The sequence below is a fragment of the Erythrolamprus reginae genome, chromosome 9, assembly GCF_031021105.1.
Source record: "Erythrolamprus reginae isolate rEryReg1 chromosome 9, rEryReg1.hap1, whole genome shotgun sequence".
Classification (NCBI taxonomy): domain Eukaryota; kingdom Metazoa; phylum Chordata; class Lepidosauria; order Squamata; family Dipsadidae; genus Erythrolamprus; species Erythrolamprus reginae.
Genome location: NC_091958.1, coordinates 14,393,925 through 14,409,577, shown reverse-complemented (window position 1 = coordinate 14,409,577; position 15,653 = coordinate 14,393,925). Strand labels below are relative to the sequence as shown.

At 44.3% G+C, this 15,653-nt stretch overlaps 1 protein-coding gene across 2 annotated transcripts; it reads left to right on the top strand.

Moving 5' to 3' along the window:
• Positions 1 to 39: 39 nt before the first annotated feature.
• On the top strand, positions 40 to 15,526 carry LOC139172519 (uncharacterized). Of its 2 annotated transcripts, none has more exons than XM_070761668.1 (7): positions 40 to 206; positions 6,195 to 6,296; positions 7,395 to 8,378; positions 9,591 to 9,806; positions 10,835 to 11,047; positions 12,786 to 13,003; positions 14,608 to 15,526. In XM_070761668.1, exons 1-7 carry the CDS (start codon positions 180 to 182, stop codon positions 14,780 to 14,782), a joined length of 1,935 nt encoding a protein of 644 aa, XP_070617769.1. In that variant the 5' UTR covers positions 40 to 179; the 3' UTR covers positions 14,783 to 15,526. The 2 variants fall into 2 exon arrangements, with proteins under 2 accessions (XP_070617769.1, XP_070617770.1); XM_070761669.1 differs by having other exon boundaries at positions 99 to 206; positions 10,901 to 11,047.
• The last annotated feature ends 127 nt before the right edge of the window (positions 15,527 to 15,653 follow it).

Sequence of the window (15,653 nt, the reverse complement as noted above, 5' to 3'; positions counted from 1 at the left end):
TCCTCTGGAATGCCTACAGTTCCCGACAAGCCTCGTGCCGTCGTCGTGGGGATTCTGCAACGCGGGGAGGGGAGGAGGAGGAGCTGGTGGGCGGGGCCGGCCGTTGGAGGCGGTTCCGCTTCTTTGCCCGTCGCTGTCTTTCGCTTGTCTTATGACCTCCTGCTCGGTTTCGGCCGGCGATGGACACCTGCAGGCTGCCTGTTGAGGTAAAGGCGACCAAGGGAGCGGATATGCTGCTCCGTGGAGTCTCCCCACGTTTCGTCAGCACTGTACTCCGCACTCGACCCGCGGTATTGCATCCAGACGTGTTTGCAAACGCGTGTCAGGCGCTCGTTTTTTAGAATGGAATGGAGTAGAGTAGAATAGAATAGAATAGAATAGGATGAGTAGAATAGAATAGAATGAATAGAGTAAAGTAGAATAGAATGGAATAGAATAGAAAGAATAGGATAGAATAGAATAGAATAAGTAGATTAGAATAGAATGGGTAGAATAGAACAGAACGGAACAGAATAGAAATAATATAATAGAGCAGGTAGAAATAATATTAAAAATAAAAACCAATATAAAAGGGGCCACTTCTTCAGCCTTTCAAGGACTAACTCCTCTAACTAATCAAGTTCAAGCTTTAAATTCATTCATTATTTGTGGAAAGGGATGCTCTCCTTCAAGAAAAGATGGGATTTCTCCAGTTATATGGCAAAAGAAATCAATAATCTATCTTTGATTTTTTTGGGATTAATTCATTATACAGTGACTTTGTAACTTTCAACTTTATAACTGATAAGAAAAAAATAAGGCATTAATGTATGAATCTATTTTGAGACCTGTGAAAACTGTAAGTTGCAGTGTAATGGCAGTTAAAATATACATAAGCTGAACTAATAATGATAATAATGATAATGGCCCCAGGAGAAGAGCCTTCTCTGTGGTGGCCCCGGCCCTCTGGAATCAACTCCTCCCGGAGATTAGAACTGCCCCCACCCTCCTTGTCTTTCGAAAACTACTCAAGACCCACCTATACCGCCAGGCATGGGGGAGTTGAGACACCTTTCCCCCAGGCTCCTTATATTTTATGTTTGGTATGTATGTGTTGTTTGGTTTTTAAATATGATAGGATTTTATATGCTTCTTTTTTAATATTAGATTTGTTTCGCTATAATATTGTTTTTTATTATTGTTGTGAGCCGCCCTGAGTCTTCGGAGAGGGGCGGCATACAAATCTAATAAATTATTATTTATTATTATTATTATTATTATTAATAATAATGATAATAATAGAGTAGAGGAATAAAATAGAATAGAATTGAATTCTTTATTGGCCAGGTATGATTGCACACACATGGAAATTGTCATTGGTGCATATGCTCTTGGTGTACAAAAAAAGGAAACATACATTTGTCAAAAATCACGAGGTACAACAGTTAATGATTGTCATAGGACACAAATCAGCGATCAGGAAACAATATTAATATAAATCACAAGGATACAAGCAACAAATTACAGTCATAGAGTCATAAGTGAGAGAAGATATGGAGGATAGGAACGGGTTTTTTCACGGTTGCTCCTTAAATGTCCTTTTCCTCCGGGTTATCATAGACGCATGCTCCACCCGCCCTCCAGATATTGCCATTTTCTGTTCTTAAACCTCTGCGCATACGCAGAGGGTGGAAACCGTGTGTGATCCCCCCCCCTCTTTTCTGAAAATCAACCAGCAGTCACAAGATCCAATGAAAACTCTTTAATTGAGCAACATATAGATTCAATCATAGTTTCATCTGAGAAACGGATGAGCATCCTAGACTGGGGTGAAATGCTATTGGTTCAGCCCGGTTCTGGTATATCGGTAGCAGCAGCTGCCAGTGGTTCGGAGAACCAGTAGCGGCAGCAGCATGAAGCGCCGCCCACCCGCCTGGACGTCACCATTTTCTGTTCTTAACCCTCTGCACATGCACCATCACATGCAAACCTTGTGTGATTATGGTGCACTTCCGAACCGGTAGCGGAGGTGGCTTGCAATGGCTGCCGATCAGTTTCCAGTCACAATTCAAAGTGTTGGTTATGCCCTACATGGCATTGGACCAGAGTATCTCCGGAACCGCCTGCTACCGCATGAATCCCAGCGACCGATAAGGTCCCACAGATTTGGCCTTCTCCAGGTCACATCGACTAAACAGTGTCGTTTGGTGGGCCCCAGGGGAAGAGCCTTCTCTGTGGCGACCCCGGCCCTCTGGAATCAACTCCCCCCAGAGATTAGAACTGCCCCCACCCTCCCTGTCTTTCGTAAACTATTCAAGACTCACTTAAACCGCCAGGCATTGGGGAGTTGAGACACCTTTCCCCCAGGCTCTTTTATATTTTGTTTTATGTTTGGTATGAATGTGTTGTTTGGTTTTTTAAATATGATAGGGTTTTATATGTTTTTTAATATTAGATTTGTTCTACTATAATATTGTTTTTATTATTGTTGTGAGCCGCCCCGAGTCTTTGGAGAGGGGCGGCATACAAATCTAATTAATAATAATAATAATAATAATAATTATTATTATTATTATTATTATTATTATTATTATTATTATTATTATTATTATATTTCACTGCTAATCCTAGATCAATTTAAATCCAAAAACACTAGTGGATTCCTGTGACTAATCTGCCATCAACCTATAGACAGAGACAAATCACATTTACATACCATTTAAAAAAGATAATAAAGTTAAGAAGAAAATTAAAAGATCATAAACATAACCTTTCCAGCAACCGACACCCCAATAAGCGGGGATTAAAACCAGACAAACAGCCAAGCCAAAAAACCCCAAAACCCTATTCAAAGAACGGCCAAGGGGGAAACCACATCTTCACCAACACTGGCAACGCTAAGCCATATTCACTAGGTCAGTGTTTCCCAACCTTGGCAACTTGAAGATATTTGGACTTCAACTCCCAGAATTCCCCGGCCAGCATTATTTCAGGGTTCATAAAAAAATATAAGACAGGGTCTTATTTTCAGTACAGTATATTTACAGCATCACATGAAAAAGAGTAGAGCTTCAAAAAATTGACACTCTATTTCAGTTGGTGTGACTGGGCAGCTCCAGGAGTCCCAAGTATATTTTATTTATTTATTTATTTTGTCCAATACACAATGAGGGTTTTAGTGGGTATATATCCATATACACATACAGTAGTAAAATACATGATGAAGGCTATAGAGGAGATACTCATAGTAAAATATATCTAAGAAATAATAGAAAAGAAGGTATAGTAATAGAACATATCAATGAAAGAATAGAAGAAGAGACATAGGAATAGAAGAAAGGTATAGGAGATATAGGAAAGCAATACGACAGGGGACGGAAGGCATTCTAGTGCACTTGTACTCGTCCCTTACTGACCTCTTAGGAATCTGGATAGGTCAACCGTAGATAATCCAAGGATAAAGTGTTGGGGGTTTGGGGATGACACTATGGAGTCCGGTAATGAGTTCCACGCTTCGACAATTCGGTTACTGAAGTCATATTTTTTACAGTCAAGTTTGGAGCAGTTAATATTAAGTTTAAATCTGTTGTGTGCTCTTGTGTTGTTGTATAGAATCGGGCTTCTGTCTGGTTTTATTGCAGGGTGCTAAAATAAACTGGAAATTGTCTGATTCAGGCATTGCCAAGTTGCACGAGTCCAGCAGTTGTAGCTTGTAAACTGTGGCTTCTAGCATCCTTTAATTATCTCTCAAAATACCGTTTGGTCTTGATGGTGACATCTCATCTAGATCAGAATAGGATTAGGGCAAACCACAACATGGGTAAACATAAAAAACTCATCGACTTCAACCCAGAATGAGATAATGGAGGTTTTTGGGGGGTTTTCCAATCCAGGTAAAACAAACAAGTACTGTAATTAAATTGTTTTCTTATAGATAGCAGCTGCTCTTTTCAGAATACCTGTTCACGCAAACACTGGCTTATTGTTATGCAGAGGCAATTACAGTAAATTATTTACTGTTGTATAGCTTTATTACATCCGGTTCTTCATAAAAGGTCAGCAGCCTCTGGCATTTCATTAGCCAATTTAACTGAAAAAAATGGATAATAAGATTCGTGGAAGACTTCTTTCGTCTAAGCCACGTGGTTTTGCATCGTATGAACATCTGAAATTAACTTCACTCTCGCTATATTAAGCCAAAACAGAAGGGAACCGGATGCTTCCTGTTTCAACAGTTAAAGTCCTGTTCAGATAGTCAAACTGTAGATGCAAATTAGAGGCAGACTTTATCTCAGAAATCATTGCTCTGGACTTCATGGCAATAAATTGATGGATTGATTGATTGTTTGATTGATTGATTGGACTTGTATGCCGCCCCTCTCCGTGGATTCGGGGCGGCTCACAACACATCAATAAAAACCAATATACAATAACATATCTGATCCAATTAATATAAATAGCTAATCTAAAAGAAACCAATGAGGAATCAGAATATAATAAAATTTGCTATAAGTTTTATGATTGGTTAAACAAAAGAATAACGTATATAATAGTATATTTTATAAAACTATGTAAATTATGTAAATAGTAGTAACGAATATAGTTAATACTTTTCTTCATTTCGATCTACCTTTTTCTCTTTTTCTTTCTTTTTTAATGTGATATGTAAGATTCTCCGAGACTTCTGAGAAGAATGGAGCAGTTTTGGCTCCTTTTTTATGTTGTATGTTTTGTCTGTCTTTTGTTTTGTTTTGAAATTAAAAAATCAATTAAAAATATTTTTTTAAAAAATAAAAGAAACCAATGCTAAAAAGGCTAAAACATTAAAAATCATTCTTCCAGATTCAAACCACAGACATACCACGCATTCATTGGCCAGAAACTAGGGTCTAGTGACCTCAAGCCTGGCAGCATAAATAGATTTTGAGATTCTTGCAGAAGGCAAGGGACGTAGGGGCAGTATGAATCTCCAGGGAGAGCTAATTCCAGAGGGCCGGGGCCCCCACAGAGAAGGCTCTTCCCCTAGACCCCACCAGGGGACATTGTCTAGTTGACGGGACCTGGAGAAGACCGACTCTGTGAGACCTAACCAGATGGCGGGATTCATGTGGCAGAAGGCGATCCCATAAATAATCTGGTCCGATGCCATGTAGGGCTTTATAGGTCATAACCAACACTTGGAATCGCATCCAGAAAACCAATTGGCAGCCAATGGAGTCCGCAGAGAACTGAAGAAAGGTGGGCATACCTTGGGAGGCCCATGACTGCTCACGCAGCTGCATTCTGCACAATTTGTAGTTTCCGATCGGTCTTCAGAGGTAGCCCCATGTAGAGAGCATTGCAGTAGTTGAATCTCGAGGTGATAAGGGCATGAGTGGCCGTGAGCAAAGACTCCCTGTCCAGAGAGGGCCGCAACTGGTGCACCAGGCGAATCTGGGCAAACACCCTCGCCACAGCCGAAAGATATGCCCATGCCCTATATGGCAGTGGACCAGAATACCTCCGGAACCGCCTTCTACCGCACAAATCCCAGCGGCCGATTAGGTCCCACAGAGTTGGCCTTCTCCGGGTCCCATCAAAAAAACAATGTCGTTTGGCAGGCCACAGGGGAAGAGCCTTCTCTGTGGCGGCCCTGGCCCTCTGGAATCAACTCCCCCCGGAGATTAGAACGGCCCCCACCCTCCTTGTCTTTGGCAAATTACTCAAGACCCACTTTTATCGCCAGGCATGGGGGAACTGATACACCTCCCCCAGGCTTTTATATTTTATGTTTGGTATGCATGTGTTGTATGGTTTTAATTGTTGGGGGTTTATATATACTTTTTAAAATATTAGATTTGTATTACTATTATATTGTTTTTATTATTGTTGTGAGCCGCCCCGAGTCTTCGGAGAGGGGCGGCATACAAATATTATTATTATTATTATTATTATTATTATTATTATTATTATTATTATTATGTCCAATGTCAGCTGTGGGTCGAGGAGGACGCCCAAGTTGCAGACCCTCTCTGAGGAGGTCAAAAGTCCCCCCCCCCCAGGGTAATGGATGGACAGATGGAGGTGTCCTTGGGAGGCAGAACCCACAGCCACTCCGTCTTGTCGGGAAGGCGACATGTTGTAAACGTTCAAAATGTTTGTATATCTTTGCTTGGTGATGTTTCCCATTGGATAAATTGAATCTCTTTCCCCTTTTTCTGCTTTCTCGTGCATAGGTCATCGCTTACATCTTGAGCTTTCTGCCTATCTCTGACAGAAAAGAGGCGTCCCTGGTTGACCGAACTTGGTATTTTGCGGCCCAAGACTCTCTGCGACAGGTAAAGACTTTGTGGGTTTAAACTCTGTTCTGTCGGGCTCTCTGGTAGAATCCTCCCAAAAAATGCACAGATACAATTTCAGACGCACACACGTTTGAAAATTCAAAACAATGTTCTTTATACCAAAAATGCAAAAAAACAGAGCACTCTTTTGGTATAGCAAAGAGCACTTGTCTCCAAACAAATTGGTAATTTGTACAAGTCCCTTATCAGTTCTGTGATACTTAGCTTGCAGCTGTGAGGCAATTCACAGTCCTTTTTCTTTCACAAAGTGAAACACACTTTGCTCTGGTTTAGTTTCAAAGCGGGGGGAAATCAGCACACAAAGATCAAAGTCAGCAAAGCAGTCACGAAACACAACGATCAGATAATCCTCCACAATGGCCAAACCCACAGGCTGCTCTTTATAGCAGCCTCACTAATTACCACAGCCCGACCCAACCACAGGTGGCCTCATTTTCTTTGATAATAATCTCTCAGTTGTTGTTGCCTATGCATCGCTCTCTGCATGCGTGGCTGTATCATTGACTCTTGTTCTGAATCCAAGGAGGAGCTAGATAATTGATCTCCTTCTGAGCTGTCTGCCCCACTCTCCTCCTCCCTGTCACTCATGCCTTCTTGGTCAGAGGAGCCTTCATCAGCAGATTCCACCGGGGGCAAAACAGGCCTGCAGCATGTGGATGTCTCCCCCACATCCACAGTCCTTGGGGCAGGAGCAGGGCCAGAGCTAACCACAACAAACACGCTCACCTTCACTTTTTTGGAAAATCTCCCTTGGTGCATGTGAGATTTCGCTTCCTGCACATGCTCAGGAAGCAAATATCGAACCAGGGGCGTGTGCCCAACCGCCGGTCAGCTGGAATGGCACTCACAGCTCCATTTCCGGTACCAGAACGGCATGTCCACCCTCCCCATCTGGGGAGCAACCCATTACTGATGTGACTGTGGGGGAGGAGTGGTGCAGGAGCCGTAACTTCAAGGATAGGCTATAAAAGTCACTTTTTGCCAGGTTTTGGGACCTGTCGTTAAACGAACGATTGTTAAGTCACAGGCTACTTTTACATCCTCGTGACGGACCCCGTCTCTCTTCAATTCTAGGAAAATGTCCTCTACAACATCCCAGCCACCTCTGCTTCCCTCGGTACCATCCGGGCCTTGGCCCAAAAGGGCGTCTGCAACGTCAAGATGGCAAACCTGGACAGCTCTACCACGTCCCGGGACGTCATCAAATGCGTCGCCAACTACCTGGGCCCCCACCTGCGCAGCCTGTGCCTCAACGGCAGCTGCCTGACCGAAGCCAGCTTTGAGGAGCTCCTACTGGCTTGCCCCAACCTCGTGGCCCTGGACCTGAGCAGTTGCAACAGCGTCTTCATGTCCGGCACCCTGCTGTCCAAAAAAGAGACCTTATCGCAAGCTCAAGAAACGCTCGCCAATTTGCAGGAACTGAACTTGTCCAGCGTAAGGTATTTGTCCGATCTCACTTTCAACCGCCTGACCGGCTGTTGTCCGCAGCTGGCCAAGCTGGTCCTGGCCCGTTGCCACTTGACCTTCGAGTTCGATAGCTACAGCGGCTCCCATGACTACAACTCCTCGGCTCTGCTGTCCTTCCGCAACCTCCTGCAGTTTCTCAGCCGGCGAGCCGCCTACGTAAAGCTTTTGGATTTGAGCGGCACCAACATTAACAGCCAGGCCATGAGGACCCTGGTCCAAGTGGAGAACTTGCAGCTGGAGGAATTCGTCTTGCAAGCTTGCCGGGATCTGACCAACGAGTCGGTAAGCATCCTGTGTCAGCACCAGCCTCATCTGACCACGCTGGACCTCAGCGGCTGCTCTGAGCTATCGGACCGGGCTGGTCTCGCCATCAATTCCCGGCTACTAGATCTCCGGTGCCTGCGCCTGGGGAAGCTGCCACGAATGACCGATGCTGGCTTCCAGGGAATGTCACACCTGAAGCATCTCCAGAGCTTGGACGTGTCTGAATGCAGTCTGGTGAGCTGCAGTGAGTTCGTGAAAGCGTTTGGCACCAACACGAGACCTCCCAAGCTAAAATCTTTGAATGTCGCCTTTTGTTCATTACTGAAGGTAAGTTCTGTGAATTGATTTCTTTTAGGTTTAACCACTGGCCTCCACACTGTGCTGATACTGATATATAGTGGTACCTCTACCTAAGAATATCTCTACTTACGAACTATTCTAGATAAGAACTGGGTGTTCAAGATATTTTTGCCTCTTCTCAAGAACCATTTTCCACTTACAAACCCGAGCCTCCAAAACTGTAACCGGAAAAGGCAGAGAGAAGCCTCTGTGGGGCCTCTCTAGGAATCTCATGGGAGGAAACAGGGCCGGAAAAGGCGGGGAGAAGACTCCGTGGGGCCTCTCTAGGAATCTCCTGGGAGGAAACAGGATAGTGATATATAGTGATAGTGATATAAAGTGGTACCTCTACCTGAGAACATCTCTACTTACGAACTTTTCTAGATAAGAACCGGGTGTTCAAGATTTTTTTTGCCTCTTCTCAAGAACCATTTTCCACTTACAAACCCGAGCCTCCGAAACTGTAATTGGAAAAGGCAGAGAGAAGCCTCCGTGGGGCCTCTCTAGGAATCTCATGGGAGGAAACAGGGCTGGAATAGGAGGGGAGAAGCCTCTGGTTGGGTCTCTCTAGGAATCTCCTGGGAGGAAACAGGGCCGGAAAAGGCGGGAAGAAGCCTCCGTGGGGCCTCTCTAGGAATCTCCTGGGAGGAAACAGGACCTCCCTGTGCTTTCCCCAATCTCATGCATTATTTGCTTTTCCATTGATTCCTATGGGAAAAATTGCTTCTTCTTACAAACTTTTCTACTTAAGAACCTGGTCACGGAATGAATTAAATTCGTAGGTAGAGATACCACTGTACTTGGCATCCATGAATTTGTCTAATTCTGCCTTGAAGCTATCCAGACTGACAGCTGTCACGACCTCTTCTGGAAGTGAGTTCCATAAACCAACGACCCTCTGGGTGAAGAAATATTTCCCTTGATTTGTCCTCACTTTCTTACCTATGAGCTTTAGCGAGGGCCCCCTTGTCCTAGTATTGTGTGATAGAGAAAAGAATTTTTCTCTATCCGTCTTTTCTATCCCATGCATGATTTTATACCCTTCGATCAAGTCACCCCTTGAACGCCGTCTTTCAAGGCTGAAGAGACCAAGGCGTTGCAACCTGGTTTCATAAGGGAGGGGCTCCATTCCATGCTCTCCCCGAAGCCTCAGTGGGAAGTTCAAGGTAACATAAACCCAATCATCTTCTCCTTCTGCAGGACAGCACAGTGCTCTCTCTGGCCGAAACTCTAGGCAAGAACCTTCGGGTTTTGGACCTGTCGTCATGCGTGTCGCTTTCTAACCGGAGCATCCAAGCCATCGCCTCCAGCCTTTTACTCTTGACTGTCCTCCGCTTGGCCTGGTGTAAAGAACTGACCGACTGGGGCTTACTAGGGATTGAGGAGCCCAGAGAGGAGCGTGAAGGCGTCAAAGAGGTGAGAGGACATCATTCATTGAAATACATAATCATAGAGTCATATGGCTGGAAGGGACCTTGGAGAGAGAGAGAGAGAGAGAGAGAGAGAGAGGTGGGTAGATATAGATAGATTAGATATAGATTAGAGATAGGTATAGATAGATGAAATATAGATAGACAGATTAGATATAGATAGATAGATTAGATATAGATAGATTAGAGATAGATAAGATAGCTAGATATAGATAGATTAGATATGGTGATAGATAGATAGATAGATAGATAGATAGATAGATAGATAGATAGATAGATAGATAGATAGATAGATAAGAGATAGATAGAGATAGATAGATAGAGAGAGAGAGAGAGATAGAAATAGATAGATAGATAGATAGATAGATAGATAGATAGATAGAGATAGATAGATAGATAGATTGATAAGAGATAGATAGAGATAGATAGATAGATAGAGAGATAGAGAGAGAGAGAGATAGAAATAGATAGATAGATAGATAGATAGAGATAGATAGATAGATAGATAGATAGATAGATAGATAGATAGATAGATAGATAGATAGATAGATAGAGGTGGGTGGGTGGATGGATGGATGATGGATGGATGGATGGATAGATGACGGATGGAAGGATGGAGGGATGGATGAATGGATGGATAGATGATGGATGGATAGATAGATGATAGATAGATAGATAGATAGATAGATAGATAGATAGATAGATAGATAGATAGATAGATAGATAGATAGATAGATAGATGGATGGATGGATGAATAGATGACGGATGGAGGGATGGATGGATGGATAGATAGATAGATAGATAGATAGATAGATAGATAGATAGATAGATAGATAGATACTGTACTCCATTATGGTCCTTTCCTGGATGTCCGCTAGATACGTGGACTTTGACTTCCCAAGTCAACTTGGCCATTAGAACAGACCTGAGTGGCTGGAAGGCAACATACCCATCGAAGCCACCGAGAAAGGTTTCGTCTCCTTTTACCCACCCTTCCCGACTTCCTTTGACAGAAAGACGCTGGCCCAAAGTTCAGCAGGAACTTTGGCAACATGGGGTTTTTTCTGCCCCCACCCCAGGATTTGGAACAGGATAATTTGATGGTCATTAATCTCAACCAACGGAAGGCCCAAGAGCAGCGGCCAGCATCTTTGAACACCTTGACCCGCCTGCAAGAGCTGGATCTGACCGCCTGCGGGAAGCTGACGGACGTGAGCATAGCCAAGGTACAGGGGCCTCCTGGGTTGGGAAAAGCAGGTATTGGGACAAGGGCCGTGGTGGCGCAGGGGTTGGAACGCAGAACTGCAGGTATCTAGTTCGATTCCCATCAGCTCAAGGTTGACTCAGCCTTCCCTTCTTCCTATGTTAGTAAAATGATACTCCAGATTATTGTAGGCAATATGAGCCGTGGTGGCGCAACAGGTAGAGTGCTCTACTGCAGGCCACTGAAGCTGACTGTAGATCTGAAGGTCAGCGGTTCAAATCTCATCACCGGCTCAAGGTTGACTCAGCCTTCCATCCTTCCGAGGTGGGTAAAATGAGGACCCGGATTGTGGGGGCAATATGCTGGCTCTGTTAAAAACTGCTATTGCTACCATGTTGTAAGCCGCCCTGAGTCTAAGGAGAAGGGTGGCATAAAAATTGAATGAATGAATGAATGAATGAATGAATGAATGAATGAATGAATGAATGAATGAATAAATAAATAAATAAACCGCTCAGAGAGTGCTATAAAAGTGGTATATAAGTCTAAGTGCTATTGCTAGAGGTATAACGAGCAGGAATTGTGATCCCGCTATATAGAGCGCTGGTGAGATCACATTTGGAATACTGTGCTCAGTTCTGAAGACTACAAAAAGATATGGATAAAATTGAAGGGGTCCAAAGACGGGCGACAAAAATGGTGGAAGGTCTTAAGCATAAAACGTATCAGGAAAGACTTCATGGACTCAATCTGTGTAGTCTGGAGAACAGAAGGGAAAGGAGGGGACATGATCGAAACATTTAAATATGTTAAAGGGTTAAATAAGGAAAAAGACCTCATGGTTCACCTGCCCTTATACTATTTCCTGTATTTTATCTTAGGATGGATATGTGTTTATCCCAGGCATGTTTAAATTCAGTGACCGTGGATTTACCAACCGCGTCTGCTGGAAGTTTGTTCCAAGCATCTAATACTCTTTCAGTAAAATAATATTTTCTCACGTTGCTTCTGATCTTTTCCCCAACTAATCTCAGATTGTGCCCCCTTGTTCCTGTGTTCACTTTCCTATTAAAAACACTTCCCTCCTGAACCTTATTTAACCCTTTAACATATTTAAATTTTTCGATCATGTTCCCCCCTTTCCCTTTTGGCTTCCAGACTATACAGATTGAGTTCATTAAGTAGTCCTCCGGACCAGTATTTCCCAACCTTGGCAACTTGAAGATATTTGGACTTCAACTCCCAGAAACATAAAAACATAGAAACATAGAAGTCTGATGGCAGAAAAAGACCTCATGGTCCATCTAGTCTGCCCTTATACTATTTTCTGTATTTTATCTTAGGATGAATATATGTTTATCCCAGGCATGTTTAAATTCAGTGACTGTGGATTTATCTACCACATCTGCTGGAAGTTTGTTCCAAGGATCTACTACTCTTTCAGTAAAATAATATTTTCTCATGTTGCTTTTGATCTTTCCCCCAACTAACTTCAGATTGTGCCCCCTTGTTCTTGTGTTCACTATCCTATTAAAAACACTTCCCTCCTGGACCTTATTTAACCCTTTAACATATTTAAATGTTTCGATCATGTCCCCCATTCGCTGGCTGGGGAATTCTGGGAGTTGAAGTCCAGATATCTTCAAGTTGCCAAGGTAGGGAAACACTGCTCCAGACTATATAGATGGAGTTCATTTTTCTATCAGCCTGATTTTCAACCCGCAACTCATGCAGGATTTGGTTCTGCCCTTGCTCTTCAGGTTATTAGCTTCCCAGATCTTCGCTACCTCTCCCTCAGCCTCGTGCCCAGCATCACCGACACCAGCCTCCTCTCTATTGCGCACAACTGCCGGAGCTTGGAGCACCTTTCGCTGAGCCACTGCACAAACCTGACGGACAAAGGCTTTGCCGAGGCAGCTGGAAAGTTATCCAGGCTACAGCATCTTGTCCTTTCGGGCTGCAACCAGCTGACGCCCAGGTAAGCGAGCGCGGTTGGCGAGAGAAGGGCTCCCTGAATGCCTTGCGGGGAATCCCAGGCAGCCTAAAGGCTCCTCAGTTGACCTTGGGAAATTCTTTAGAACAGGGGGTCCCCAACCTTCTTGGTTCCAAGGACCGGTGGCAGAAGCTTTAGTAAGTTTCAGCAAGCGGAGTGCTTTTCTGAAGAGGCGACCGAACTTTTTGGTTTTTCTTTGAAGGTGTTTTTTTGCTTCGTGTTCAAGAAGTTTGTTTAGCTCCGGAGAAGCTTCTTGGATGAGAAGCGAAACGTCTTCAAGGGAAACCATCTGTCTGATGTAGTGTGGGGTTTCCTGCCTAAGCAGGGGGTTGGACTAGAAGACCTCCAAGGTCCCTTCCAACTCTGTTGTTATTATTATTATTGTTTTTAAAAAGCCAACAGTGGCTAAAAAAGCCAACACAATCTTAAGCTGTATGAACAGGGGGATACACTCCAAGACTAAGGAGGTACTAATACCACTCTATAATGCCCTAGTCAGACCACACCTAGAGTATTGCATTCAATAATAATAATACGTAGTAGTAGTAGTAGTAGTAGTAATAATAATAATAATAATAAACAGCAGCAGCAGCAACTACAACAGAGTTGGAAGGGACCTTGGAGGTCTTCTAGTCCAACCCCCTGCTTTGCAGGGAACCCTACACTACTTCAGACAGATGGTTATCAACATCCTCTTAAAAACCTCCAGTGTTGGAGCATTCACAACTTCTGGAGGCAAATTGTTCCACTAGTTAATTGTTCTAACTGTCAGGAAAATTTTCCTTAGTTCTAAGTTGCTTCTCTCCTTGATTAATTTCCACCCATTGCTTCTTGTTCTACCATCTGGCTTGGATGGTGTAGGGTTTCCTGCTTGAGCAGGAGGTTGGACTTGATGACCTGCAGGGTCCCTTTCAACTTGAATGAATGAATGAATCAATCAATCAATCAATCAATGAATGACCAACCCTACCCAACCCAACAACCAACCAACCCAACCCAACAACCAACCAACCCAACCCAACAACCAACCAAACAACCAAACAACCCAACCCACCAGTCAATCAACCAACCCAACCTAATCCACCAACCAACCAACCCAACTACCAACCCAACCCCACCCACCAACCAACCAACCCAACTACCAACCCCACCCCACCCACCCACCAACCCAACCCAACTCAACCCACCAACCCAGAAAGTCCAGTTGCCTCTTGAAAAAGCACCCTTGGGACTGAATAGCTCCATAGGGGGAGTGGAATAGTTTCAAACACGGTCTAAATTCTATGTGGGTGCAAATGAAGCTTCATGCGTTCGCCAGGGCCGCTTTGGTGTCCCAGTTCCCAATGGACCACAGCCCCGTAGCGGTCCACGGCCTGGGTGGGTGCAGACCCCCACTTTAGAAGCTCTTCCCCCTGCAAAGGGCCTAGCCCGATTTCTACTCTTGCCCCGGCTAATACAAATCCCGAGTCCCTCGCCGTTGACCTTATCTTACAAAGGAGATGGGGGCGGCAAGGTTACCGCAGGGCTTTCTTGGCGGAGGTGGGTGTAGAACAAGGACACCAACATAGGCCGGAATATCCCTTTTCTAGGACCCTGAGGTCCATCGGCCATGAGTGCCAGCTGCTGAAGTCCTTAGATGTCTCCATGTGCAGCAAGATCACCATGCACGACGTCGAACGCTTCCAGGCGCAGCTGCCACCTCAAAGCCAAACCAGCATCCAGTCGCGGTTTGTGGGTGGAGCAGACCTTTCCATCACCCTTTGAAGGAACCCTTGCGAGCCTGGACACCTCGGTTAACCTTTCTCTACCCCGGTGGGAAGGCAGGAAGTCCTCTTGGGCAGCCCGGATGGCCTCTTGCCGGCAAACTGAAAATGAATGGCTGTTATGGCCGCATAAAGAAGCAAAGCCCATCTTCCGTGGTAGTGAAGACAGAAGACTTATTTTCCAGAAGTTATTGAGCAGGGCCAGCAATTTCGGTATTCTACAAGCAGAGTGAGAGATATTTATTTGCTCCCAAGAGTTTGGAACAAGGTAAGTGCTGGGACTGGTATTCTAACAAGACGACAGGACAAGTCTTGTTCCTCGTATCAACTTTGATATAGCCAGACGTGAGCTCTTTCCTTTTGTCCCTTCTAAAGGGTATGAATTCCCTCTACGCGGATGGAATAAGTACATTCTAAGTTGCTAGTCCTTAAGGGTCCCTTTGTCAATTTTAGAGGAAACCTGGATTGGCATCTGCTTTCGAAATCCTGATACCAAAGCATCCTTTGACTCTTCGGCCACAGCGAGACGTCCCACGGCCTTCTTGCAAACAGGGTGAAAAAAAGTAACTTTTCCGATAGCATCCCTCTCGCCTTTCTAAGCCTGGGATTGTTTGTGCACCTGGAAAGGGGGGTGCGTGTGTCAGGTATAAAACAGGAACACAAATAAAAGACTGCCATCTTATCCGTGCTTTGGAGTTTGGGGCAAAGGACCAAGCAGGCTATTAAACCCAAGTCTCTCACCTTGGCTAAGAGTTGTGTATTTGATTTCGCTCCCCGCAAGTTATAATCCAAAATAGCCGAGATCTGCCCGATGCCTCCTTCCACAAAATAGCACTGGGAGTGGGGTGTGTATGTGTGTTCTAACTTACCTT